Here is a 24,792-nt window from a genome sequence, read left to right as displayed (position 1 = left end):
GGCGGGGGGTCGGCAAAAAAAATATTGATTTTTCTTTCCCCGCAGTACACCGAGGGGGTGATGAAGCACTCACCAACAAAACATCTTCCGGGGGGGGGGGGGGGGCAATTGTCTCAGCAATTTTGAAATTTAAGAAAACAGCCCTACAAGCAGACACCAGCCCGTGTCGTTGACGTACGAGTAGAACAGGTAGGTTGTTCCCCGCCTTCCCCTCGCGCCGGTTCAGATTCGCCGCCAAGGCTACCCGACGGCACGGCGACCGGCACACCGCATACCTTGCGAGTGGGCGACGGTGCCGACGGCGGCTAGGGAAGCAGCGGTGGTGGAGCGGTTGGCAACGGTGGCAACGGTGGCGGCGAGGGCGGCGTCAGTGATGGTGGCAGCGATGGCGGAGCTGGCACAAGTGCAAGCGCGCATGACCGGACGAGGACGGAAGATTGCAGAGGTACGAACGTGTCGCACGTCGCCGAAAGCCGGCACCAGCTCATGTCGATGACGTACGAGAAGAACTGGCAAGACTCGTCCTCCTCGCAACGGCGGCTGCAGGCGGAATCGCCGCTAGCAAACCCAGTAGAGAGGGGCTTGCCGCCACCGCACTGCGAGGCGCCACCCGACGGCACGTACATTCCCGTAGGAGGGAGGACTCTGCTGACAGGTTTTTTTTAGTGTATGTAGCTCTTACGTACATTCCCGGAGGAGGACTGCTGACAGGGTTTGCGATGAGGAGCGACCCGATGGGTTTCTCGGAGGTTAGTGCACCACTAACCGCCGAAGCGCAAGCGCTGGGAGCAAGAACACTACGACCTGGGTCGGGCTCATACTAGCACCCCACCTCGCGAGCCGACGTTCTGGCTCAGCGAGGTTGCTGCGGAGCATTCGCGGACCGGTTCTTCTGGTCCAGCGAGGCCGCTGCGGGGCACCCGGCGGCTCGGGTCACTTCTCATCGCAAACTCGGTCGAGCAGGAGGTAAGGTGTGTGCGTGTGGGAGGCGGCGCGGCACTGTGGGAGCGGCGGTACGGCGGCGGCAAGGGTCGGCGGTAAGGCGGCGCGGCGGCAACAGACGGCAGGCAGGGCATCGGACGGCGGGACAAACGGCACGGCGGGAGCGGCACTGTAGGAGCGGCGGTACGGCGGCACGGCGGTAACGGACGGCAGGGGGGGCGGCAGCAATAATATCGTTGGCCGAGGCCTCGTTGGCCGAAGCCTCGTTGGCCGAGGCCTCGTTGGCCGAGGCCTCGGTGGCCGAAGCCTCATTTTTGTGTCAAAGGGTAGAAATATGCCCGTTTCTCACATCCTCGCCTCACCGGATTTTTTTATTTCTCTTGTTGTATTTTTCTTTGTTGCGCGTAATGTTTCCACAACTTTGCGGCGTTTTCTAATGCGGGGACCACATGCGGGGGTCATCTCAGAGACCGCGGCCGCGCTGGTTTTCACGGGCCACTTGCGCGACACCTGCGATCGAAAGAAAGATGGGATCATTGGACTGCTCAATCAGACTCGGATGTGCCGTGAGGCTTTCCACGGTCGCTGCGACGTCTTCATATACACCTGGTCGACGCTTGAGAAGGCGGCAGCACCATACAACACACAGGGACGCACCCTATTGGCACCGAGCAATTCGTCATCCTGGGCGTGTCTGGAGGCGGTCTCTCGTGCGCTCGAGCCGACCGTTGTTTCAGCAGTCGTCCAGCCAGCCAGACCAGAGGTGCAGCCGAGTATGCAGTCGTGGGGCCGGTTAGGGGAGAGCCTCGCGAGCTTTCGCATGAACTCTGCGGCGGTGATAGGCGGGCTTGATTTGATGCGCAGTTATGCTTCATCCATGCGTGTCAACTACAGTGCCGTCGCGCGTATGAGGCTGGATATGGGGAGCCGCCGGTGGACCAGGTTTGGGCACGTCTTTCTTGCTCCGATGGGCTGGGCGAATATCCGCTCGAGGGCGGACGAAGATGCGCGCGGCGGAGGTCAGCCAGGCCTAGCCCGGGAGGTGAGCACGTGCGACGTACCGCGCGTCAAATTAACCGACTTTTGCATGTGGTCGTCGCCACCCGCCGCCCTCCTCGATGCCTTTGAGGAGCTGCGGGGCGGACGCTTTGACAGCCTCATCTTGGGTGGAGGAGGCGCTGCACCGTGCGACTCGCTGCTGAATCGGTCCGCTCCACTGCGGGGCCTGAGCGATCGGGCGAAGGCGGAAAGGCGCCAACGGGAGCAGGACGAAGCTACAAACGGCTCGCTGCTTCTCGGCGGCCTCCTTGCAAAGGGCGTGCGGCCCCGCAGCTCTGCGCCTGTCTCTCGCCCTGCCCCTGAGACAGTGTTTGTGATGTTGCAGGTGAACGGCTGCCAACGTACTCCGAGAATATCCTCTTCTGTGCCTTGAATCGTGCGGGCATCGGCCGCTCACGACGCCCTGACGGTAGACGGGCATGGCAGAGCAGAGCTGTTGCAGACGCTCGGCGCATCTTGGCTGCGACTGCAGCGCCTTTCCCCCTGCTCCCCCAGTTGGCCGCTCGCAAGCCGCGGGTGCGTCCGGCCAGCCTCCCAACCCGCGTGGCGGACCCGCAGCCGCCTTCCCTTACCCGAAGCACTCGTGGCCGCATGAACGCAAATGCGGCATCATGGACGCGAGGCGCCGCCGGTGGGGTGCGAGGAGCTTGGGGGGACGGCGGGTGAGCGGGAGAGATCGACAGAGAGCGCAAGATGGGCAATAATTCTAGAAGATACGCGTGGCACTGACCGACACATAAAACACCAAAAAATGCACCTTGGACCGTTGTCTGTTGTCACGCCTCACTAGCTCCGTGGTCACCCGCTTGTTGTGTTGTGCGCATGGCAGCGACAGCGTCCGCTCTCTGCGGCGACACGGGCCATTGTAGCTTTCACAATCTTGCCGCAAGTGCACTTGTGCTTGGCATCAAAGGCCTCCAGCCCCTCGCCTCCTTCGGGATGTGTGCCAGCGCACCTCACGCAGTCACACTCAAAGCCCCACGGGTCGAGGGTTTCCTTGCTCCCCGCCTCAAAGGAGCGCACATAGCAGTACGTGAGCTCCTCGCCGCGCGATATGGGGGAGATGGACTCGAGGGCGAGATGCCGACCGTGGGCAGTCATGACGCAGTTCGGCAGGCAACTGTGGTTGATCATCGCGGCCTCCGGGTACATGGCGCTGCCTCGAACGCGCTCCCGCTCGTCAAATAGGTGGAACGAGTTGCATGCCTCCGCCCCGACCAGACGCAAGGCATCCGCCTCGTCAACCAGTCGTCCCGCTTGCAGCTTGGCGAGGCGCACGATGCGCGCAGCAGAGGAGGCCGACGCGCCGGAGCGTGCAACCTGTTGGCACTGCGCGGTCGCTTGCTCAAAAGAAGGCTCGCCGTCGAGCGCCGGCTGCGAGTGCCGGTGATTCGCATCGGACGCGCGCTGCGCGAAGGCGCGCAGCAGAAAGCACGCCGTCGATCTCTCGCGGGGAGAGAACTTTCTGCTCTTCATGCTGTGAATCCTGCTGAGCCCTGCGCAGCACAAAGCGTGGCCCTTTTCCTGGGACCATGAACGGCACTTGGGGCTGCACCAGGCGCTCGCACAGCCCTCGCAGCGCAGCGGTTGCGCTGCAGCACTCCAGCAGAGGCAGGCGCTGCAGGCCTCGCTCAGCGGCTCTCCGTGTGGGTACGAGTAGCTCACGTCTTCAAAGTCGTGCATTGTGTGCGAAAAAGAGGCGAACGAGGCGAGCTGTTCGCCCGGGGCGATGTCTCGCACCGCCACGATTCCTCGGCCACGTCCTGGCAGAGTTCGAACAGCGAATGAAACGTCAGCGGGCTCACTGAGGAGACTATCAGTTGCGGCATGCATCGACTTGGACTGCGGCGGCGACAAAATCTGCCCGCGTGGGCTTCTCAGCTCACAGGTCAAGCTCAGCGTCCAAGCCAGCGTCTAGCGTCGTCGAGCACGCACGTCGTCGAGCACGCACGGTCGGCACGTTGGAGGCACGTCGTCGGGGACGTCCGCGAGGCATAAGAAATCAGTTCTAGCGCCCCACCCCCCCTTCACCGCCTTTAGCTCGTCTTCGGGACGTGTGTACGTCACAACCTCACGTGCGAGTTGTGGCGGGAGAGGAACGAGCCGGTGCGCGCTTGGCGCGCCGCACCGGCGTACGACGCCGCTCTGTGGGGCAGGGAAGGTGACCAGCTTGGACACCGAGCGATGGTCGCGGAGGAGTTGCGGAACCTCGTACAACGGAGCCAGCTACCAGCAGGAGCACGACGGGAGGATGCCATGGAAGGCGCACAAGCCTCGGGCGAGGGAGGAACAGAGACGAGGAAGGTACGACCGACGGTACAAGCCGGCGGGAGGGCTGAGCCGAGCCGAGCCGGCCACGAGCCCCCTCCCCTGCCTAGGAGACCCGGCTACGAATCAGTGGTGTTCCTGGACGAGGTCACGCGAGTGGTGAGGGCGAGGCACGCCTTTGGCGTCCTTGGCGACGTGGTGGTGTATAGACGACTAGTTGGCTCGACAGACCTTCTTGGGCAGGTGTTCCGGTGGGGGGGGGGGGGACTACCTCGTCAACGACATTGCACCAGGAACGACACCGTCGGGGGGGCAGGCGATGATGGCATACGCCTGCTGTGTGTGAAGAAGCGAGTGGCATCGGCGGGCCCGCTGTCTGAACACAACTCGGCCTTCGATATTCGGGCAGTGCGGGAGCGGATCGAGGGAGATCGGGTGAACGAGGAAGCGACGCGACTGATAGACAGCCTGCGACCTAGCGGAGCGCGAGGGGGAGGAGAGGCGAGGCCAGCGGCGAGCCCGGGCCCTGCCCCCCTCCCTCCTCGGGGGGAAGCAAGGGCTAGATCCCCCCCCCGGAGCGCGGTGAACGATCGGCGCGTGGTCCGTGGAGCCACGGCTGGAGAGGCCGCAGGGTCGTGGGGCCGCCCCCGTCCCCCGAGGCCCGAGGCTCCACACCAGGCGTCGCGGCCGCCAGTACCGCCACCGTACCCGCCCCCCCCACCTCCGCCTCCGACCCCGCCGTTGGGACGACCGCAGGGTCAAGGGGCCGCCCCTGAGGCTCCACATCAGGCGTTACGGGCGCCAGTGCCCACCGTACCCGCCCCCCCCCACCGCCGCCTCCGCCCCCGCCGCCGGCGTGGCCGTCACCGTACGGACCCGCACGGAACCTGGGGGATCTGGAGCCGCCCCGCCGGAGGCTGGAGCACCCGAGGGAGGGGACCGAGGGGGGGGCGAGGTGCCGTGGGGAAACAGTGGGCCAGCCGACGAATCGGGAGGCCGAGACCGGAGGGCCCCGGGTGAGACCTGGAGTCAACTGTCGGAGGGGGTGAGAGTTGGGCTGTCTCGGCCCCTGCGAGTGGGGTCGGGACATACGAGCCCGCCAGGGGTAGACCCGTCGCGGCGGCAGCCGGACCACCGGGATCTGCGACAAGGAGGGCCACGCCTCCCCGAGCTCGATGAGGGGCCAGCGGAGGGGAGGGGCGAGCCGAAGACGATAGAGAGGCCGCGGATGCGGGCGCGACTCGTCGACCAGGGAGAGCCGGCCCGACCTCCCTGGGCGGGGAGGCGACGCGACCCTATGCCACCGCCCTCACCCGGGGAGTCGGGCACGGGATCACCGTCGGCGGGGTCGACACAAGGTCGGGCAGAGGGGACGAGACGGCGGCGGGGCCGCAGCCGAAAAGGGCTAGGAGGGGGGGTCGGGCCCAGCGCCCGTCGCATAACTATCGGGATGCGAACAGAAGGTGAAGGAAGGACCGCGAGAGGAAGGGGAACACACCCCGGAGTGAGAGTAGGGAGACCACGGAGGGGGGTCCGGAGTGGTGAGGCGCCGGGGGTGGGTGGGCGTCGTGTCCGTGTCTAGTGTTTACGCTAGCTCCGAGTAGAGGGCGGGGGGCGTTCTGCTGCTAGGGGAAACCCGGAGCGCGGAGCTAACCCTCGGGGAGACCCGTTTATTTTATGGCCCTTTCCCTGCGAACGCGCACCCCCCCTAGGGGTCAGGGCTCTCTAGCCCGTAGCCCGACGCCGATCATCCGGCCCGCTGGGTGCGCTTCTTAGCTCCCCGGCCCTGGCCCCTGGATGTGAGGTTACTAACTGCACTCCAAGGGCTCCAAGATGCGCCCCCCGAATGGCACCGATGCTAGAGCTCAATCTCCCCCTCTGGCAACGGGATCCCCCTCTCGAGCTCAAATTGCTGAAAGACTCTCAGCGTCGCGAAATGGCGGAAGCGGCGCGCGAGCGCCCTCGCGCTGTCGCCTCTCCCCTCCAGCCCCGACGGCCGTGTGTGCGACGCGCCTGCGGCCAGCAGCGCCTATTGCTCACCCGCGCAGAAAGTTTGGCCAAATGTAGGTGGACACGCGACCGCATCGGCCTGCCGCCCGCCTGCGCTCCCACCGCCAAGTTGTTGCTTGCGTGCCGCTGCAGCGGCGTGTAGCCCCATGCGTCGGTCGCCTCCACGTCCGCGTCCGCGCCGAGCGCCTCGAGAAGAAGCGCCGTCGACATCTCTCCCGCCCGGCTCATGCCGCAGACGTGCAGCGCCGTGGCGCCGCCGGTGGTCACCTGGCAGCAGGCAGCTCTCGTCTCCCCCCGAATGCGGTGAAACGGCACCGACACCCGAGCGGCTCCCTCACCTCGCGAGCAGCGCCGGGCTGCGCCTGCAGCACACGGCGCACCGCCGGCGGCCCGCCCCGGATCGCGGCGCTCAGCAGCGTGTAGCCTCCCCCCGCATACACCGGACCCGGCAGCGAGTTGTGCTCCTCAAACTGCTTCCCGATCACCACTGTGCCGGCGGCGTCTCGGAGCACCCGCCCGCCGTAGATGCCTGCTCACGCCGGAGACAGTGAAGAGAGGCGACGCCCACACGAGAGTGGCGCCCAGCATTCAGTCGCCTGGCCCGACCGAATCCGACTCGGCCTCGAGGCCCTCCGCCATCGACACGGCGCCTCTGCGAGCAGGCGGCTGCCCGGCCCGGCGCAGCCGCCGCCGCATCAGCCGCACCTCGCAGCCGGCAGCACTCAGCGTCTCAAAGCCGCAGCGCTCGTAGAGGCGGACCGCCGCGCTGTTCGTTTCCGTGACACCGAGCAGCAAGTGCTCTCCGGCGTAGTCGGAGGAGCGCACTGCCTCGACGGCGGCCTCGACGAGGGATTGGCCGACGCCGCGGCCTCGGGCGCCCTCCCGCACGGCAAGCGAGGCAAGGTACGGCTGCAGCCGCGCCAGCTGCTCGGGTGAATATGCGCCACCGGCGAGCCGCTGCTGGTACTGCGGACTGTGCACCTCGACCGAGCCGAGGATATGACCGCTCTCCTCCTCGGAGGTGGCGACGAGGACGTGGTTGATGCGGAGCCTTCGCTGCAGCGAGAGCCAATCGCCTGGCAGCTGCCGCCACCGCGGCAACTCGGATGGGAAGGTGGCCAGGTTGAGGAGGCAGAGGCCGAACGCCTGGGAGCGGGTGCACGGCTGGACGAGAACCATCAGCTGTGAGGGCGCGTGAACCTCACGTGAAGATGGTTGCGAACAAAGTATACGACGGTTGCGAGGGGCGGCACCCTCATACGCGTGGCTGCGAGTCCAGTCGCGTCGGCCCCGACTGCCTCTGTGTGTGTTGTCGGTGGTGTGTTGTTGTTGTTGTGGTGTGGTGTGGTGGTGGTTTTAGGTGTGTGTGTGTGTGTTGCCTCGGCGGCGGCGGCGGCGGCGCGGGTTCGCTCCTCCGAGACGGCCGCCGCCACCGCGGATTCGATCAGTTGTGCTTCCTCCATCTTGAGCGTCGCGATCCGACGATCGGCCGCCGCTCGCTCCTCCTCGCGGGCCTCACGCACCGCCACCCTCGCCTGCTCGGTGGCCTCTTCGAGCGCTTCACGGTGAGACTCTGCCGCAGCCGCCTCGGCGGCCTGGACGGCGGCCTGAACGGCGACGCGATGGACCAGGCCGTCCGACGCAGCAGCCAGCGCGTCTGAGAGCGGCGCGTCGTCCGAGTCCTCGGAGGTCGGAGGAGAAGTTTTCGAGTCCTCGTATAGTTGCAGCTCCACGGTGGGCTCGTCCGGCACAGCCTCCTTCTCGAACGGCGGCTTACTGTCGGACTGCAGGGTCGCCTGACCGTTGCGCTTCTTCTTGCCCATCGCTCGAGAGCGGGGAATAGGAGAGGGAATGAAGTGTGCACTCAGGGTGTGACCCGCGAACGCCGACAGTCGGACGTGCCCGCCGTGGGCGCGGATGATGCAGCAAAGATCAAAAACTACGTAAAGCCACCCCTTCTTCTCAGCAGAGTCCTCCTGGGAATTCGGAAAGGGGTCAAAGATAAAAAGAAACCGTAGCGCGGTCCGCCGTTTTTCAGCGCGGGCGGGCAGGGGGCTTAGCTGCAAGGCCGGGCTGTCTGCCAACGACGCGGGCGCGCCCCAGACAGAGCAGCCTTCCGCTGTCGCCGCTGCCGCCGCCACTCCATGCAGCCCGACACCTGGCTCGCTCACCGGCACAGCGCGGACCCGTCGAGAGAGGAGCGCCGGACGCCGCCCTTTCTGCAGCCGGACCCGTCTCAGTATCTGCCTCTCCCGTCGCTGAGCGAGCGCAGCACGGGCGGCTGGTTTGGCGGCTCCAACTGGTGGGCCCGCCGCACCGACCTGGAGCGCACCGTTGAGGCGCAGGCGGCTGAGCTGGCAGCCCTCCGAAGCAAGGTCTGCAAGCTCGAGGGCGTCGCCCGGTCGCCGCTGCCGCCACCGCCGCCGCTCGCGTCCGCGTACACAAACACCAAACCACAGCTGTTGCCAAAACGACCACTCGACCGTATCGAGGGTCTGATCGACGAGCGGATCCGCACCCTCTGCCTGGTGGGCGTGCTCTGCGCCGTCGTCTACTTCGCCCTGTACCATCTCGCCGGCACACTCATCCCCTTCTTCCTCGCCGTCTCGCTCAAGTACATCCTCACACCCCTCATCGACGTGCTGTCGTGCCGGCACCCGCTCTGCGAGAGCGGCCGGCCGCGGCCGTGGTGGCTCGTCGAGCTGCCTCGCAAGTGGGCGGTGCTCTTTGCCTTGGCGATCGCGCTGTTCGTCCTCTTTGTCGTGGGGCTGACCGTCGCAAACTCGCTCTCGGCCTTCGCCTCGCGCGCGGGCGTGTACAACGAGCGCATCGACGAGCTGATCGACTGGTTCTTCCACAAGCTGACCGAGGTGCAGATCGACCTCGGAGTCATCAACGCCACGGACCACTCGGGCGAGCGGCAGATCGAAAACATCGACCTGCTCAAGAATGCAGTGGTGGAGAAGATCGACGCGTCCGAGCTCATCATCTCCTTCCTCGGCACCGCCACCAGCGTGCTCGAGAACGTGATCTACGCCTCTCCCCACACGCCTCCCTGGGGCCTCACCGGAACCTTCTCGGAGCCCTCCTGCAGGTGCTCTATGTCATGCTCTTCCTCGTCTTTATGCTCCTCGAAGGCACGCGCCCCTCACGCGCCCCTCACGCACCCCTCACGCGCCCCTCACGCACCCCTCGCGCACCGCCGGCCCGGGCTACACAACCGCCGCCTTCGTCCCCCTCGCCACCGCCACCGTTGCCGCCCCTGCGCCCCCGCAACCGCCGCCGCCCTCGGCACGGCCCTCGCCGCCCACGCTACCGCCGCCCACGCCGCCGCCTCCCACGCTACCCGCCCAGCACCCGTCCCCCTGCCAGCACCCCTCCCCCTGCCAACACCCGTCACCCTGCCCCGCCTGGCCAGCCCAGGCGACGACCGGAGAGACCGCCGGCTCACTCGCACCGAGCGGCACGCAGAGCGCCAGATCTTCGCCTACATTAGGCGCCCCATCGCCCGCCGCCCCCCCTCCGCCTCCTCCCCTCCGCCTCCTCCTCTCCCACCCCTCCTGCTTGCCGCCCGCCTCACGCCCGCCTCCCTCTCCCCTCAGCGGCAAGATTCTGCTCTCGCTCTTTGTGGGCATCGCCCACGCCGCCATCCTCGGCTACGCCGGCCTCGACCTCTCCCTCTCCCTCGTCTTTGGCCCGTCGTCCTTCCTGGGGGGAGAAGCACCTTCCCGGGCGGCGCCCGCGACACGTCCCTCCCCGCCGTAGGCCTGATGACCTTCTGGCTCAACTTCATCCCCGCCGTCGGCGCGCCGATCGGAGTGCTGCTGCCGATGCCCTTCATCGTCCTCGACACGGAGCGGCCTGCCCATGACCTCCCCCCGGCCTGCCTCCGGCCTACTCTCGGCTGCTGTACCTCGGCCGCCCCTTCACTTCGGCCGTAGGAGACCTTCACCGACTACGACATGCTCCTCGCTTTCCTCGCGCCGATGCTGCTCGCATTCCTCAACAAGGACGTCATCGAGACAAAGGCGCCCAGCCCCCCCTCACGTACCCTCCCTCAAGCCCCTGCCTCCGCCACGCATCGCTCTCCGCCTGTCCCTCGCGCGCGCACCCCGCTCCCTCTGCCCCCCCCCCCCAGCCCCGCCCCCTCCCCCGCCGTCAACCCGCCCCGCCCCCGCCGGCAAGGTCTTCGCCTCGTCCACCAACCTCGACTCGGTCGGCGTCATGCTCTCCATCCTGCTCTGGGGCTCCGTCTGGGGCATCACCGGCATGGTCCTCGCCGTGCCAATCACCGCCGTCTTCCGGATACACCTCGAGCACATCCAGCACCCGCTGCCGCGCTACCTCGCGGGCAAGCTCGGCAAGTCGACGGCCATGCCGCGCGACACCGCGAGCGCTCGCGCGCGGGAGACAGAGGTGGACGTGGCGGCCGTCGGGCCGGCGAGACAGTCGACGCACATGCCAGTCGCACGGCCGGGAGGTGGAGATGAGCTACTGTGACCCGTGCGGGCTTTCTTTTGGTGCGTGTGGTCCACGCTCGGGGTACAAAACTCGCTCTCACAGCACACAGGCTAAGAAAAAGGGAAGCCAAGGGAGGGAGGGGAGGACGGCACACGCCGCCACCTCACAGGATTCCCCGGTCTTTTTTTATTGAGCTGCGACACTGGGTTGACACCGAAGGGCCACGCTGCTTCCTGTCCTCTTCGGCCTTCCACTTAGCTTCCGTGATGTTCCGCACCCTCTTGCTGACTGCCCTCGCCGCCCAGGCGACCGCGCTCGCGGCCGCCCCGAGGCCGGCCATCGTCGGTCGCGCAGGCCGCGTGTCGCTCACAGTTGCGGACAAGTCTGAGCAGCCCGAGTTGGTGACGGTTGCGGTCGACCTTGGAATCACTGCGCTACGCCTCGGCACCTGCGCGCTCATGGTACGCACCTGCGCGGGGACCTGCACCTGCAACCTGCATCCGACCATCGCCCCCGTTCACGCGATCCCTTCTCGCACCGCGCAGGTGCACCACGGTTTCGACAAGATCCAGAACGTCGACGGCTTCTCCGCGAACGTGGTCGCAAAGTTCTTTGGCTTCCTTCCTGGCCCTCCGCAGTTTTGGACCCTGTCGGCCGCCGCCACCCAGATCGTGGGTGCGGGGTTGCTCAGCGTCGGCGCATTCTCGCGCCCGACCGCGGCCGCGATGTCGGCGACGATGATCACTGCGGTCGTCTTCCACCTGCTAAACACTGGTGGCGAGGCGTTCCCGCTCGGCATCCCGAAGGCCCACTCGTACAACTTTGAGCTCGCGGCCATGTACGTGCTCGTGCTCGGTTATTTCACCGTCAACGGCGCGGGCAAGTACTCTGTCGACGAGCAGGTCCTCGGCGGCGAGCTCAACTTCTACTCGCGCCTGCTTAGCGGCGAGAAGGACGAGTGAAAGACGCCACTTTGCTTGCCACACGAGACGCCAGCGGGCGAGATGCGGCGCGGCGCGTCTGCGGCCTCCTTGGCTTGTAGTGTGAAATCTAGTCCTCGAGAACCTAACTGTGATTTGTGTTTCTCTATGTGAATGAGTTTTGAATACTGAATACACTTTTATTCTAGCTTTTATTTATTCCAACAGTCCTGAGAGCTGAGGCCCGCGCCTCCTGGTGCATGTGCATGCACATGCACATGCGCATGTGCATGTACAAAAGCAAAAAATCAGGAGCGAAAAACACAGCTCAACCACCAAATACAAGAAGGTGGTGCGTGGGGACGTGGGCGGAGAGACCAATCTTTTGCCTTTTGGTGTGGTGGTGGCTGGTGCGTGGTGGTGGGTGGTGGTGGTGGGTGGTGGTGGTGGCTGGTGAGGTGTGTGATACTGTATGTGTGTGTCTGTGTGTTTGCAGTTTTTGGGGGGGGGGGGGGGGGCAATATATTGATTATTGTACACAGTCCGTCTTGCTCTTTGGGAGAGGGCACACTCTCCATCCTCTCGCATGTGGACACATGCACCTCCACATACCCACATACACACAGCCCATACCCTGCTCCACCCGTGTCGCCAGTCGGCGCGCCACTAGTGCGGTAACGGAGCCGCCGCTCCTTCCTCCTATCCGCTATCGTTCCCTCCCCTTTCTGGCCTCGCGTCCTCACCGCCCACTCATACAAGAAACCCGAGGTCATGTCCGTTCCTCTTGGCGAGCTTGACGAGGTTGACGCGGAGCACCTGATCACACCCACAGCCGTGAAGAGACGCTGTTCACAGGTCGCACCTTTCGACGAGGTTGGCACAATGTCACCTTTGGCGTCTCCTTGACGAATTCCTCGAAGTCGATGACCTCGTCCTTGTCCTTGTCCGCCTTCTTCACGATCGTGCCAACCTGCGGCGGGAGGGCGGTGTCGAGGGGGGGAGGCTATTGCGACGTTGCCGTCCTCTAGCAGCATCTCCACAGACGCTCTCGTCTGGCCCTGGCCTCCTATCAACACATCCAACACCCACCGCCCCCGCCCGGCCCCTCGCCTGCGGGGCCCGACCCCGCACTCTAGCCCCGCGCCTGCTTCTCGTCCAAAAAGTCGAAGCCGAGGTCTTGCAGCGCCTCGCGCACCTCCTGGCGGTCGAGTGTGCCGTTCCCGTCCTTGTCCGCGTACCTGGGCAAAGGGCGAGGTGGAGGGTGGGGCGTGGGTGTGTTTGGGGGAGGGGTAGGGGAGGGGGGGGGGGGGGAGAGACGCATGGTCGAGGGGCAGCACGGCACAGAGACGTGGGCGCAGGGAGGAGAGAGGCGGCCGAAGCGTACTCAAACATGCTCTTCAGCACGAGCTGTCCGAACGGCGATGCGGATGTATCGACAAACTCGGCGATGACCTAAAATGGAAGGGTGCCATGACAAAGACCGTTGTGAAGGAGACGGGAGTGGATGCGTGCCAACTGTCCTTGCTGTGCTTTGCGATCACTGAGGCGCGGAACTCCTTGAGCTCCTGCGCGCCCATCACAGACTTGGCGCCGAGGACGAGCGGTGCAAAGATCCCTTGCGAGGTGGTCGCCCCCGCAGTCTTGATCGGGAACGAGCCGGGCGGAGGCAGCACGCAGAGATCGGGGTCGGTCATCTTCTTCATGCCTTCGAGGACCCTCTCGGCGACGGCGAGGTCCGACTTGACGATCGCTGCAAGGGGCGGAGGAGTTTCTTTTCAGGGAGGGCGTGTGTGTTGTGTATGTGTGTGTGTGTGTGTGATGACATACACTGTAGCTCTTTGCTGCGATCTGGTGCGGACTCACAGTACATGGTTCCGCTCGGCTTCGCGAAGGACTCGAGGCGACTGCGAAGAGACTCGATCTCCACCTCTTTTGCCGCCATTCTCATGCACGCCATCGCGAGCGCAAGGTCCTCTTCCTCTGAATATACGTCGGCGTTTTCGGCAGCTGAGGTCGCGTCGGCAGCGTCGGTGAGCAACCGAACGGCTGGCCTCCCGAACGCGCTGACCTGCTCGGGCGTGAGGGTGATGGTGCCCTCGGAGACGGCAGGCGCTGTGACGGTCATGACTGCGGCCGGGCACGGAGAGGCCGGCCGGAAGGCCGGCACGAAGAAAGCATGGGCAACGGGTCGGCTTTCCAACCCGGTGTCTTACCCAAAAAGAAATTGCTCGCCGGGTGGAAGGCCTGCCGTCCTCCCATCCCTCCCCTGCGTGTCGGTTTCCTTTCTTTCTTTATCCTTCAATAAAAATTATTTGTCACAGGCACCCGACAAGAGTGTGTGTGCGCGCTGCACGACACCGCGGCGACCTACAATACACGCGTCGGAGAGATTTTCAGTGCATGTAGCTCTTACGTACATTCAACAGAGGTTTTTCTAAAATCTCTCTCCGTACATTCCCGGAGGAGCACTGCTGACAAGAGAGAATCTCTCTCTGCTGACGGAGTTAACAACAATATATATATGACAACAATATATATCGGAGTTGCGATGAGAAGCGATCCGAACGTGGCATTCGGGTGATCAGATCACTACCGCCGAAACGCAAGAGCACTGTGACGCATCGGGCTCATGCTAGCATCCACCTCGTGGGCCGATGTTCTGGCCCAGCGAGGCTGCTGCGGAGCACTCGCGGGCCGATTTTCTGGCCCAGCGAGGCCGCATTTTCACCGTCGGCGACGGCGAAACGGCGATTCACATTTTGGAATCCGCGTGCACTTTCCATTTTATTTTTCTTCCTCGTGCCTGAAGGGTGCCAGCCATGCTCGACTCTCTTCTGTTCCTCTCTGCCTCGTGCGCCGTCGCACCGTCAACCACAGCGCGAATCAGGTCTCACAAAAGCGTCGGCACCCTACAAGAGTGGGCGCTGCAAGACACGGCGGCGACCTACACCGTCGGCGACGGCGAACGGCGCGTCACGTTTTGGAATTCTCTCGCCACTGAGCACCCGGCCCTCCGCCATGCTTCCGTCGAGACCCTGCTTAACCGGGCGGCCCTCCTCGGGTTGACAGTGGGTCCCGAGCCCAAGCTGCTCGGCTCGGCACAACGGATTGACGACGGGCGCTGGTCAGGCACTGTCGACGGTCACGTTCGCACAATCAACGCGGCCAGCGAAGGGCGGCTCGCCTCGGGCGAGGAGTTTATCGAGAGCCTGACCGGAGAGATTTTCGCGCTCGAGCTCACCTCGGAGTCGCGTGCTGCAGCGACGCTCGTCCCTGATCCGCCCTCGCTCAGTGCCTGTACAGAGCAGTGGAGCATCTGTCCGACGCTGCAGACGGCCTACATAGCCTCGCTGGTCGCGTGCGCTCTGATGCTCGGAGAGCTTGTGAGCCTCGGCGTGCACGCCTCGACGCCGACCTCCACGCGCGTCGAGTGGCAAACGCGGCGGGTGAGCGAGGCGCGCTCCGAGGTCCTCCAGCTGGAGGATTGGCTCAACGGGCGGCGTGAGGCGTTTGCGGCGGACCAGGAGGCGTTTGCGAGGAGGATGAGCGAGCTCGAGCCCAGGCTGGAGGAGAGCGAGGCACGGCTCGCCGAGCTAGTGGCTGAAGCGAGGTGATGGCGCGACTGTGAATCGCGGGTGCTTTCGCGCGGGTTACTCGCGTGCGCATGAGCTGCACGTACGCTCGCTTCCCGACGAAAACAGTGTCTTTTGTCTTTTAGATTCTCAAGGGCACGCAGGCCTTTGCTTGCAAATGACTGTGCACACTGGCTGTTTTTGCACCCTGCGGCGGTGCGGAAAAGTTCCATCCTTAACAGAAGCTCCCTGCCCCTCGCCGTCAGTGATCACCTGAGGTGAGAGAGTACAGTAGTGTGATCGCGCGCGCTAGATCTACTCGAGTATAGGGAGCTAGCCTAGGGGCTGGCGCGCAGACAGGGTTGCCAGGTGATAGCAAAGTGGGCGCGGACACCTCGTACCAGCTATCCAGGAGTGGTATCCAATGCGGCCAAAGGATATCAACCTCGAGAACCGAGAGCGAGAGAGAGGGAGAGAGAGAGGGAGAGAGAGAGAGAGGGAGAGAGAGATAGAGTGAGTGAGTGAGAGTGAGAGTGAGAGAGAGAGAACAACACAAGAACACAATGCACTGCATGACAAGGGCTTGTCCGAGACGGAGGATCCTTAGAGCTCTTGGAGTGCGATTGCGCCTTTTGATTCTTCCTTCTTTGAGTTTTTGCACGGAATTTCTTCTAAAAATCTTCCTTTGGAACCGAGTTGGCACCGGCAATGGTTGGCTTTTTGTGCTGGCTCGCGTACGCGACTCCGGCGTCCGTCGCGCCATCCAGGCCACACGTGCACGCTCGAGCCGCGGCCCCGGTCCTCGCTGGGAAGCACGATCGCCGCACCGCGCTGCTTGGGGCAGGCGCACTCGCCTTCTCTCAGCACGGCGCCGCGTGGGCGGCCGCAGCACCGCCCAAGGTTGCCGCTGCCAAGAAGAAGGCGGACCTGTCAACCGCCCTCTTTAAGCTTACCTTTGACCAGTCAAATAAGCTTGTCTTCCAGGAGCTCGGCTGGGGTGACGCAGAGGCGAAGTTGCTAAGTAAGGCGCTCACGCGCTCATCGTCGGCGTCGAAGCTGATTCTCAGCGGAAATAACATTGCCGATACGGGCGTGGCGGCCCTCGCACAGAGCCTCCGCGCCGGCGCTGCGCCAAAGCTCAAGGTGATCAACCTAGCGGGCAACGCGGTGAGCGAAGAGGCGGCGAAGGGGCTTGTGGACGCGCGCGAGGGGCTCACCGTCTCCTTTGAGCAGCCCGCGAAGAAGGCCGCGAGCAAGGTGGCCTCCTCCTCCTTCAGGGATGAGAACGCGCTCTTCAAGGCGGCCTTTGAGCAGGCAGAGACACTCTTCTTCAGCGAGCTCGGCTGGGGCGACGCGGAGGCAGAGGCGCTGAGCAAGGAGCTGAACTCGGCCACGTCGCTCAAGAAGCTCTTCCTGAACGGCAACGCGATCCAGTGCGATGGCGGCCAGGCGCTCGCCGCCAGCATCCGCGCAGGTGGTGCGCCAAACCTGCAGGTGCTGAACCTCGCCGGCAACCGCGGGCTCACCGAGGCGGACCGGCGTGCGCTGACGAGTGCACGCAGTGGCCTCACGGTGAACTTTGTCCAGCTCAAGCAGGCCTCGGACGCGGAGGTCTACATTCGTGCGGACCAGGGCAAGCTCACGAACAAAGGCGTGATCGACCGCGCCTCGAGCGGCCAGCTGGTCGACGGCTCGGCAGCGACCTGCTCGGAGCTCGAGCAGATCATGAATGTCGACCGCAAGACGATCAAGATCGAGCAGAACTTGCTCAAGGCGATGAAGGACCCGGAGCAGATCAAGAAGGTCGAGGACATCGAGCAGAGCCTCGAGAGGCAGGTGGAGAGAGAGAGAGAGAGAGAGGGAGGGAGAGAGAGAGAGAGAGGAGAGAGAGAGAGAGAGTCTGGCCGTTTCTCGCACACGTCCTGGGAAGCGCTGGCGGCGGGCCCCACACGCACACACACGCGATGCGCACGACTAGCTCTCGAGAAGCCGATGGCACGTCGGGGCAGCAGGCACACTGTCACTGACTGGGACCAGCTGCTGGTCAGGTGGAGCGGCTCGACAAGATCCTGGTGACCAAGACGACCAAGGGCTGCAAAGACGACAAGGCGAAACTCGCTCGCTCGTCAGGCTACCCGCTGAACGGAACCCCTCGCTAAGCGCGATGGCGGAGCCGACCATTAGTGTTGTTGAGCTAGGTAGAGCCGTTCACCCAGAAAGCGACGGCGAGCAACATTTTTGTGGTAGGAGTTGCTTGCGAGAGCGCTCCCTTTGTTCTCTCCTCATTGGACATTGCTCATTCCTCATAAAATCTCGGAGGGTCGGTCTACGCACTACGGAGAGACTTCCCTAGCTGTTCGCACTCGCGAATGCCGTGGGGCCAGTACGTAAGTCTAGACCGGACGCGGAACCATCCACATCATCACTGGCTCGCGGCAGTAAGGGCACTCTCGCATTGAGCTCAGAGCATGGCCCGCAAGCACACAAGTGCCCGCACGGAACCGCAGCATGCGACTTGACTCTCGCGAAACACACGATACACGTGGTCTCTCCCCCCCCATCGTGGACTCGGGGGCAGCCGGCCGTCCCGTGTCGAGGCCGGCGTCGGCTAGTGAGACGGCAGCAAACGGCTCGGTGACTGGCAGATGCTGCTCCGCCGCCTCTCCCGCCTCTGGCTCGATCAAGCGCTCGATGGCGCCGACCCGCTCCTCGAGGCTACCCTCGGTCGCCGCGCCGAGGCTCGCCAGCCGATCGACACGCCGCTGCAAGTCCCCGCCGCCGCCGGTCGACTCGCTGCTCACCGCCTCCTCGCACCGCAACACCCGACGCGCCAGCGTTTCCTCCGCATCCACCTCCGACCGGCGCAGCGCCTCTGCTAGCTCCTCAGCCTCTCGCAGCGCCGCCCGCTCTGCCGCACCCGCTAGCTCTGCCGCCTCGCGCTCCGCCCGCCTCGCTGCCTCCTGCTCAGCAGCCAGCCGCGCCGCCTTCTCCTCCTGTGCGCGAACCTCGGCCGCAGCCTTCGCCCTCCGCTCCTCCTCGAGCGTGCAAGCAGACGGCGCCTTCTTGGCCTCCTTCTTCTCCTTGGCCTCCTTCTTGGCCGCCGATGCCTCCGCCGCCTTTGCGCGCCGCCTCGCCTTCTCCTCCTCCGCCCTCTTGTCCGCAGCCTCCTTGTCGCGCCGCGCCGCCTCTGCCTGAGCGGCTTTGCGCGCCGCCGCGGCCGCCCGCTGCTCCTCTCGCTGCGCCTCCTCCGCCGCAAGCCTCTCCGCCTCCCTCGCCCGCAGCGTCTCCTCTGCTGCCGCGCGCTCAGCGGCCAGATTTGCCTCCGCCTCCGCCGCAATGGCTCGCCTCTGCTCCTCCAGCGCCGCCGCATTCGCCGCCCGGCGCACCTCTTCCGCCGCTCTCTCCGCCTCCCGCCACGTGCCGCCTGCTCGCGCTCTCGCGCCGCCGCCGCCGCCTCCCTCTCGCGCTGCTCGCGCCGCCTCTTGGCCTCGCGCGCCTTCTCGGCCGCCTTCTCTGCCGCCTCCGCCTCCCTCAGCGCCGCTGCGTGCTCTGTGAGAGCGCGCACGCACCCGGCGTGGTCCGCTTCAGGAGCACTGGCGGCGTCGGAAGTAGCTAGCACCTTGGCCGCCTGCTCCTTGGCGAACTGCAGCGCGGACCAGCCGGCCAAAAAGCGAGCCTTTGCATCTGCGCCAGCCCGAAGCAGGCGGAGCACGACGGCGGGGCAGCCGCTGTAGGCGGCGTTCATCAGCGCGGTGAAGCCGTTGCTGCCCCGCTGGTTGATCTCAGCGCCGTGCCGTATCAGCAGCTCGACCACCCAATCGTGGCCGTGGTTGGCGGCGGCCATCAGCGGTGACGCCGTCGCTGTTCTGCAGGTTGATCTCCGCGCCGTGCTGCAGCAGCAGCTCGACCACCCGCTCGCGGCCTTGGCCGGCGGCGCTCATCAGCGCGGTGAAGCCGCTGCTCCTCTGCAGGTTGACCTCAGCGCCGTGCTGAATGAGCAAGTCGACTACCCGCTCGTGGCCTATGTAGGCGGCGCCCATCAGCGCGGTGCCGCCGTCTCCTCTGCAGGCTGATCTCAGCGCCATGCTGCAGCAGCAGCTCGACCACCAGCTCGCGGCCGTTCTCCGCGGCAAACATCAGCGCGGTGTAGCCGTCGCTGTCCTGCATGTTGACCTCAGCGCCGCGCCGCAGCTATCCTTCAGGTTGACCTCAGCGCCGTGCTGAATGAGCAAGTCGACTACACGCTCGCGGCCGTTCTCGGCGGCGTACATCAGCGCGGTGCTCCCGTTGCTGCTCTGCAGGATGATCTCCGCGCCGTGCCGCAGCAGCAGCTCAACCACCCCCTCGTGGCCTTGGTTGGCGGCGCCCATCAGCAGCGTGAGGCCGCTCACGCCGTCTCTCTGTACGTCGCGTCGACCCGCCCGCCGCCCTCAAGCCACGCTAGCACCGCCTCCTCCTCGCCTCGCTCAGCCGCTAGCACGGCCGCGTCGGAGCATCGAACCGGGGCACCGCTTGGCTTGCGTACAACACCAACGCTGGGTTCGGCTCTTTGGGGGGTAGGATACGGCGGACTCAAAGGCGGCGCGATGTACAAAGAGGAAAACCCCCCACCGCACTGCCTGGGACCCCCTAATGGCTATTGCCTACACGGAACACCACACGCTATACCGCGCGTCTCGGCGCCGGCCTCTGCGGTCCGCGAATATTTTTTGTCGCGACCCGTCGGCGTCGCGGCGCCAGCCACTCTGAGCCACACGAGCCACGCCGCTAGATCGAACAATTTTGCGCGCTATCGAATAATTTTGTAAAAAAGTGTACAACAAGGCAGCAACAAGGTAAACGGGAACAACCGAGGAACTACGATTCAGGAGAGCGACCGGGGGCCATTCTCCGGCTCGCGTGGCTGTGGTGACGGTGGGAATCGTGGGATCGCCCTCGCCCGCCCAGCAACCCCAGCGCCGCGCCCCAACGGAGGTTCAATCGCCCGCTCCCGCCTCGCTTAACGAGGGCGGCAGCCCGGAGGCCGCGGCGTTCCACGGCAGAAAGTTCCACGGCTGGAGCGAAAAGGCGACCCCAAAGTTGGAGACGAGCGGCAGGTCCTCCTGCCGCACGACGTGCTCGCGCCCCACCGCGATCCACGCGACCAGGTCGGCGTCGAGCAGCGACTCGCCGTCGGAGAGGAAGCGGTCGAGGTCCTGCGCGCCGCTCGCCTCCTCGCCGTCGTACTGGACGTACGGCGAGGTGAGGCGGCGCTCGTGGTCGTGGTGCGCCGTCACGGCGAGGTGGTACTTTGAGAAGGGCATCGCGCGCACAAAGGGGTGCTCGTCCGGGAGCACTTGCGTCGTCGCAAATGAGCCGAGCGTGACCGCGTACCCGCGGGGGCTGCCGGCGGGCGAGGCCGCCGCGCGGTCGACAATCGTCCAAGCTCCGGGCCGCCGCGGGTCGGCGACGAAGGTGGAGGCGCCGATGCCCTCCGCCTCCACGTCGCGGTGCGAGAGCACCTTGTACGGGTGGCGCGGCCGCGGGAAGGGCTCGCGCGGCGACGGCGGCGCGTCGCTCGCCCCGACAGAGGTGACGCGCAGAGTGTTTGCGCGCACGCCTCCGATGTCGAAGTCGGCCTTGAAGGCGGCGATGTGGCAGTGCACCGGGCCCGCGAGGCCCGGCCGGAGGAGGGACGAGTAGAGCGACTCGTGCGCCGCGGCGTCGCCTCCCGCCTCGGTGTCGTGATCGGTGTAGTGCCGTGCCTCGATGTAGCCGGCGAAGCGGACGGACGCCTCGATCTCGCCGTCCTCGCGGAACTTGACGTCGGTGATGTAGTCGTAGTTAGCCACCGTTGCGATCGAGCGCACCACGAGTGTCCGCCGCCCGAGCCCTGCGGGTGCGGAGGAGACGGCTGGGGGAAGGAGAGGAGCTGCGCGGAGGAGGGGGCTTGCGCCGCCGCGCACCGCGCACGCGCGGCGGCTCGGTGTTCTGCATGTGCCTCCAGATGGTATGGTCCTCTTGCCACTCGAAGATGCAGGTCGGGTAGAACGGGACCGCCCGCGTCGCGTCCGCCACCGCCGAACCGGTCTCCTGCAGCTGGTACCACGTCGCCGCCTCGAGGTAGGTTGCGCCTGCGAGACCGCGTCATGGACGTGTCATCGGACGTGTCTCGGACAACGCCGCGTCGCCGCCTCGACGCACGCGCCGCTCGGGCAGTCGACGCCGGGCTCGAGCGAGGCGGACAGCATCGAGAGGGACCACGCCGCGTCAGAGTAGAAGAAGGCCTGCGCAGGGGGGTGGCACCCGGCGAATGAGAGAGGCGGCGGGGGGTGGGGGATGCGGGGGGTGCGGGGGGTGCGGGGGGTGCGGGGGGTGCGGGGGGTGCGGGGGGTGGGGGGTGGGGTGGGGGGGTGAGGGGTGGGGTGGGGGGTCGAGGCAGCGAGGCCGCCGCCTCGTCGTCGCCAGAGTAGGCCGCCATCGCGTCCTGCAGCGACAGCTCGTACAGCACCCGCTCCCCTCCAAAAGAGACGTCGAGCAGCGCCGGGCCACTCGACGGCCGCTGCGGCGAGACGGTGAATCGCCAGCCGCCCCACCGGACGCCGCGCTTCGCCTCGACGCGCCGCCGGCCGCTCGGCGCATCCTCGCGCCGCGGCACCTCCCACGGCAGGTTGCCCGTCTCGTTGCGCACGCGGCAGAGCGGCATCGCGCCGCTCTCGCGCGCGGCGCGCAGCTCGGCAGCCTGGACGGGTCGTGGACGGGTCGTGGGCGGGTGAAGAGGCACAGTGGCTGGCGCGCGGCTCGGCGGCCGAAGCGAAGAGCCGGCCACAGAGCGAGACGGAGAGCGCGTGCCACGCCGCCGCGTCCACCTGCGGAGACGTGTCCTGGACGGGTCACGCGTCCCAAGCAGAGGGAGGGGGGTGCCGCGCCGCCGCAAGGACTGCCGCGGTGGCGTTGACTCGGATGCGGAGCGGGAGCGGGTGGAGCCAAAACGACTCGAGCGAGGAGACGCGGCGGGGCGGCAGCCACTGGAAGCGGTAGATGTCGTACCGCTGGCCGGTCGGAGAGAGGGCGTCGTTGACCATCATGCTGATCGCCTCGCCGCGCGCCTCGCGGTCGAACCCGCCCGCTGGCGCGAGGGCGGGGAAGATTGGACCCATCGCCCCGTGCAGGATCTCGCCGCCGATGGCGCGCAGCGTCGCGTCGAGCAGCGGCGCCGCGAGGGCGGCGTCTGCGCCGGGCTCGGTCGGCCGCTTCGAGAGCGGCGTCACGCGCGCAACCTCCTCGACCGTCGCGGAGGGAGCGACCACGCCTCCCGGCAGCAGCGGCCCGACGCGGTACTCGGCGGTCGCGCCTAGGCGCCAGAGGTCGGGCCAGGTCCGGGGTCCGGCCGGGACGGGCGGGTGATGGTGGCGTGGCGGCGCCCTCGGACGGTAGCACGGCCGTCACGCGGGCATGGCGAGGAGGCTGTGCGCCGCCGTCGTCGAGGTACGCGAGCACGTCGCTCTTGGGCGGTGCGAACAGCTCCACCCCACTCGGGCCCGCAATCCACGGCTGGCTGGTGTTGGCGACGAGCCCGCGCCGCGCCGCCGCTCCGGTCGCAGTGATGAAGAAGCGTGCGACCGCAGACACCTCGGCGGGGGTCAGCTCGCCCAGCACGGCGGCGGCGCGGGTGTGCTCGAACGCGGCCGTTGGCGTCGCAGAGTCTTGCGTCGGGCGGCTGAGGTGTGAGCCCACCTGCTGAGCCACGAGCGCCGCGGCTGCGCCACAGAGGGCTGAAGCGAGCAGCGCCGCCGCGGACGGGAAGAGCGGACGGCCGGGGCTGAAGACGAGCGAGTCCTTGGGGTTGGACATCTACGCCCACATCTACGCCCGGGGACTAGACGCGAGAGGTTGCCAGCCGACCGTCTTGTGCAGGGGAGAAATGCCGAAGGGACGTGTTTCGTGGAGGACTGAGAGGGAGACGACGCCGCGCTCTCTCTTCTTGCGCCGGCACTACACAGAATCTGCTGGAGCGTGTAGGCCGGAGAGGCACACACGAGAGCGGGGCGAGCGGCGAGGGCCGAACCAGCCGAACACTGAGAAAGGGAGTCGCCACGACTCGTTCGTAGGCTAACCACAGTCGCACCGCGGGGCTGTGCCGCGGCACTCATCTCTGCCTGCGCGTTCACTCTCTTCCGTTTGGCATACGCCGGCCGCGGCGCGGCTGTCCACGCCGCGCCCATCGGCCGCCGGTCGGCCGGTCGGGCAGTCTACTTGAGCTTCATGTTGCCGTACAGCGCGCCGACCTCGGTGCCCATCTGACCCTCGATCGCCTCCGTCGGCGGGTCGCCCGCGTTGCGGCGCTGCTTCGGGTTGAAGGAGCCGCCCTTGACCGTGTCCTGCTCCTTGGTGATCTTCGCCAGCGCCACAAACTCCTTGACGGCCGCCTGCGCTCCCGACGAGTCGCCCGCCTTGGCCGCCTTGACCGCCTTGTCGCCCAGCGCGTTCAGCTCCTTGGAGAGGGGCTTCTTCTCCTTGAGGCCGGCGTAGGCGCCCTCCGCAAAGATCTTGAAGGCATTCTTCTCCGAGAGAATCGTCGCGGCGTCGGCGCTCTGCAAACGCCACACACGCGAGCCCTGCTGGATGAAGACCTTCTCGCGCGTGTTCTTCGACGCAGCGCCATCCGCAAAGGCGGCCGCTGGGGCGAGCGCAGCCGCGCCCGCCGCCGCGACGGTCGAGAGGAGGTCGCGGCGCGAGGTCTCGGCAGCCATGACGACCGGCGCCGGCGCGCGGACCTGCACCGCCATGGGCGTCAGGCCCGGCGAGCAGACGAGCGCAGAAGCAGCGACGGTGGCGGCGGCAAGCATGTATCTGAGAGAGAAGCCAGAAGATCTCCGCTTGCGAAATGCGGCAGCGAAAGAATTTTTCGCTCACGTACAGGTTGGGACCTGGCAGTCAGTTCGGCTGAGTGTCTTGTCTTGTGGTTCTGTGTGTCGCTCCTGTGTGACCGTCATCGCCCGTCTAGCGTCCACCCATACCGCGTTGGTGTCCCAGTCGTTGGTCGGACTGTGTTTCGCCTTCCCATCAATGTTCGTTTACAATTATGTGATGTGGAGTCTGGCCGCGCGGCGGGCGGCGGGACGGACGTAAGATAATGAATCGATGATGCGATCAGGCGTAACAAGCGCGATTGCACAAGGGGTGGAGGAGGGTCTGGCCACCACGGGGCGAGGGAGGCGGTGGGCCAGATGCCGGATCCGCTGTGCGCGTTTGTCGGTCAGGGCGCGGCGCTGACCGCGGCGGCCTGGGCCGCGGCGGCGGCGAACGCCGACGGCGGCGGACCATTCCAGCGGCTCGGCGAGGGCCGGGGCGCGGCGTTGCGTGCGCCGAAAGGCGAAAGAAGCCGCGAGAACAAGGGACCGGCAGGCGGCGGCGTCGCAGGACGAGGCAGAAGGGAACGACGCGACAGAGGAGGAAGTGACAAGGGAGAGAACGACGAGAGTGGGACGACCGCGAGGTGGCATGAAGGTTGCAGCGAGAAGCGGCGAGAGACTGCGAAGAGAGATAGGAAGAGGCAGACTCCCTAGGGTGGGCGACGG

General features: G+C 66.1%; 9 protein-coding genes across 9 annotated transcripts; 4 read left to right on the top strand and 5 right to left on the bottom strand.

The window, feature by feature from the left end:
- Positions 1–1,909: 1,909 nt before the first annotated feature.
- EMIHUDRAFT_205580 (hypothetical protein) lies at positions 1,910–2,374 on the top strand (the record flags this gene model as incomplete). The annotated part of the gene is made up of 1 exon (XM_005778880.1): positions 1,910–2,374. The coding sequence occupies one exon, from the start codon at positions 1,910–1,912 to the stop codon at positions 2,372–2,374; it is 465 nt and encodes a 154-aa protein (XP_005778937.1).
- A 425-nt stretch (positions 2,375–2,799) lies between these two features.
- Positions 2,800–3,684, bottom strand: EMIHUDRAFT_205579 (hypothetical protein; the record flags this gene model as incomplete). Its single annotated transcript, XM_005778879.1, has 2 exons — positions 2,800–3,497; positions 3,570–3,684. The coding sequence occupies 2 exons, from the start codon at positions 3,682–3,684 to the stop codon at positions 2,800–2,802; spliced, it is 813 nt and encodes a 270-aa protein (XP_005778936.1).
- Positions 3,685–6,127: 2,443 nt separating this feature from the next.
- Positions 6,128–8,102, bottom strand: EMIHUDRAFT_205578 (hypothetical protein; the record flags this gene model as incomplete). The annotated part of the gene is made up of 5 exons (XM_005778878.1): positions 6,128–6,298; positions 6,382–6,546; positions 6,618–6,808; positions 7,002–7,425; positions 7,713–8,102. The coding sequence occupies 5 exons, from the start codon at positions 8,100–8,102 to the stop codon at positions 6,128–6,130; spliced, it is 1,341 nt and encodes a 446-aa protein (XP_005778935.1).
- A 221-nt stretch (positions 8,103–8,323) lies between these two features.
- Positions 8,324–10,846, top strand: EMIHUDRAFT_450301 (hypothetical protein). Its single transcript, XM_005778877.1, has 3 exons — positions 8,324–9,305; positions 10,221–10,292; positions 10,465–10,846. The coding sequence occupies exons 1-3, from the start codon at positions 8,424–8,426 to the stop codon at positions 10,777–10,779; spliced, it is 1,269 nt and encodes a 422-aa protein (XP_005778934.1). The 5' UTR covers positions 8,324–8,423; the 3' UTR covers positions 10,780–10,846.
- Positions 10,847–11,096: 250 nt separating this feature from the next.
- On the top strand, positions 11,097–11,633 carry EMIHUDRAFT_57545 (hypothetical protein; the record flags this gene model as incomplete). The annotated part of the gene is made up of 2 exons (XM_005778876.1): positions 11,097–11,201; positions 11,286–11,633. Coding segments are annotated over 2 exons (453 nt in total), but the record flags the coding sequence as incomplete, so codon positions are not given.
- A 557-nt stretch (positions 11,634–12,190) lies between these two features.
- Positions 12,191–13,400, bottom strand: EMIHUDRAFT_450300 (putative death-specific protein with Ca binding EF hand domain). The gene is made up of 5 exons (XM_005778875.1): positions 13,181–13,400; positions 13,045–13,112; positions 12,805–12,898; positions 12,550–12,630; positions 12,191–12,476 (listed from the first exon to the last, which is right to left on the bottom strand). The coding sequence occupies exons 1-5, from the start codon at positions 13,361–13,363 to the stop codon at positions 12,411–12,413; spliced, it is 492 nt and encodes a 163-aa protein (XP_005778932.1). The 5' UTR covers positions 13,364–13,400; the 3' UTR covers positions 12,191–12,410.
- Positions 13,401–14,314: 914 nt separating this feature from the next.
- On the top strand, positions 14,315–17,391 carry EMIHUDRAFT_205573 (hypothetical protein; the record flags this gene model as incomplete). The annotated part of the gene is made up of 5 exons (XM_005778874.1): positions 14,315–14,430; positions 14,548–15,270; positions 15,885–16,006; positions 16,077–17,068; positions 17,281–17,391. The coding sequence occupies 5 exons, from the start codon at positions 14,315–14,317 to the stop codon at positions 17,389–17,391; spliced, it is 2,064 nt and encodes a 687-aa protein (XP_005778931.1).
- Positions 17,392–17,625: 234 nt separating this feature from the next.
- On the bottom strand, positions 17,626–23,065 carry EMIHUDRAFT_205572 (hypothetical protein; the record flags this gene model as incomplete). Its single annotated transcript, XM_005778873.1, has 8 exons — positions 17,626–18,321; positions 20,305–20,553; positions 20,683–21,104; positions 21,178–21,345; positions 21,390–21,498; positions 21,723–21,773; positions 22,153–22,565; positions 22,609–23,065. 8 exons carry the CDS (start codon positions 23,063–23,065, stop codon positions 17,626–17,628), a joined length of 2,565 nt encoding a protein of 854 aa, XP_005778930.1.
- A 79-nt stretch (positions 23,066–23,144) lies between these two features.
- EMIHUDRAFT_435083 (hypothetical protein) lies at positions 23,145–24,083 on the bottom strand (the record flags this gene model as incomplete). Its single annotated transcript, XM_005778872.1, has 1 exon — positions 23,145–24,083. A coding segment is annotated over one exon (760 nt), but the record flags the coding sequence as incomplete, so codon positions are not given.
- Positions 24,084–24,792: the final 709 nt, after the last annotated feature.

Source organism: Emiliania huxleyi (genome assembly GCF_000372725.1).
Source record: "Emiliania huxleyi CCMP1516 unplaced genomic scaffold EMIHUscaffold_24, whole genome shotgun sequence".
Lineage (NCBI taxonomy): Eukaryota > Haptophyta > Isochrysidales > Noelaerhabdaceae > Emiliania > Emiliania huxleyi.
The sequence above is the reverse complement of the archived record's forward strand: the minus strand, read 5'-3'. Positions and strand labels throughout refer to the sequence as shown.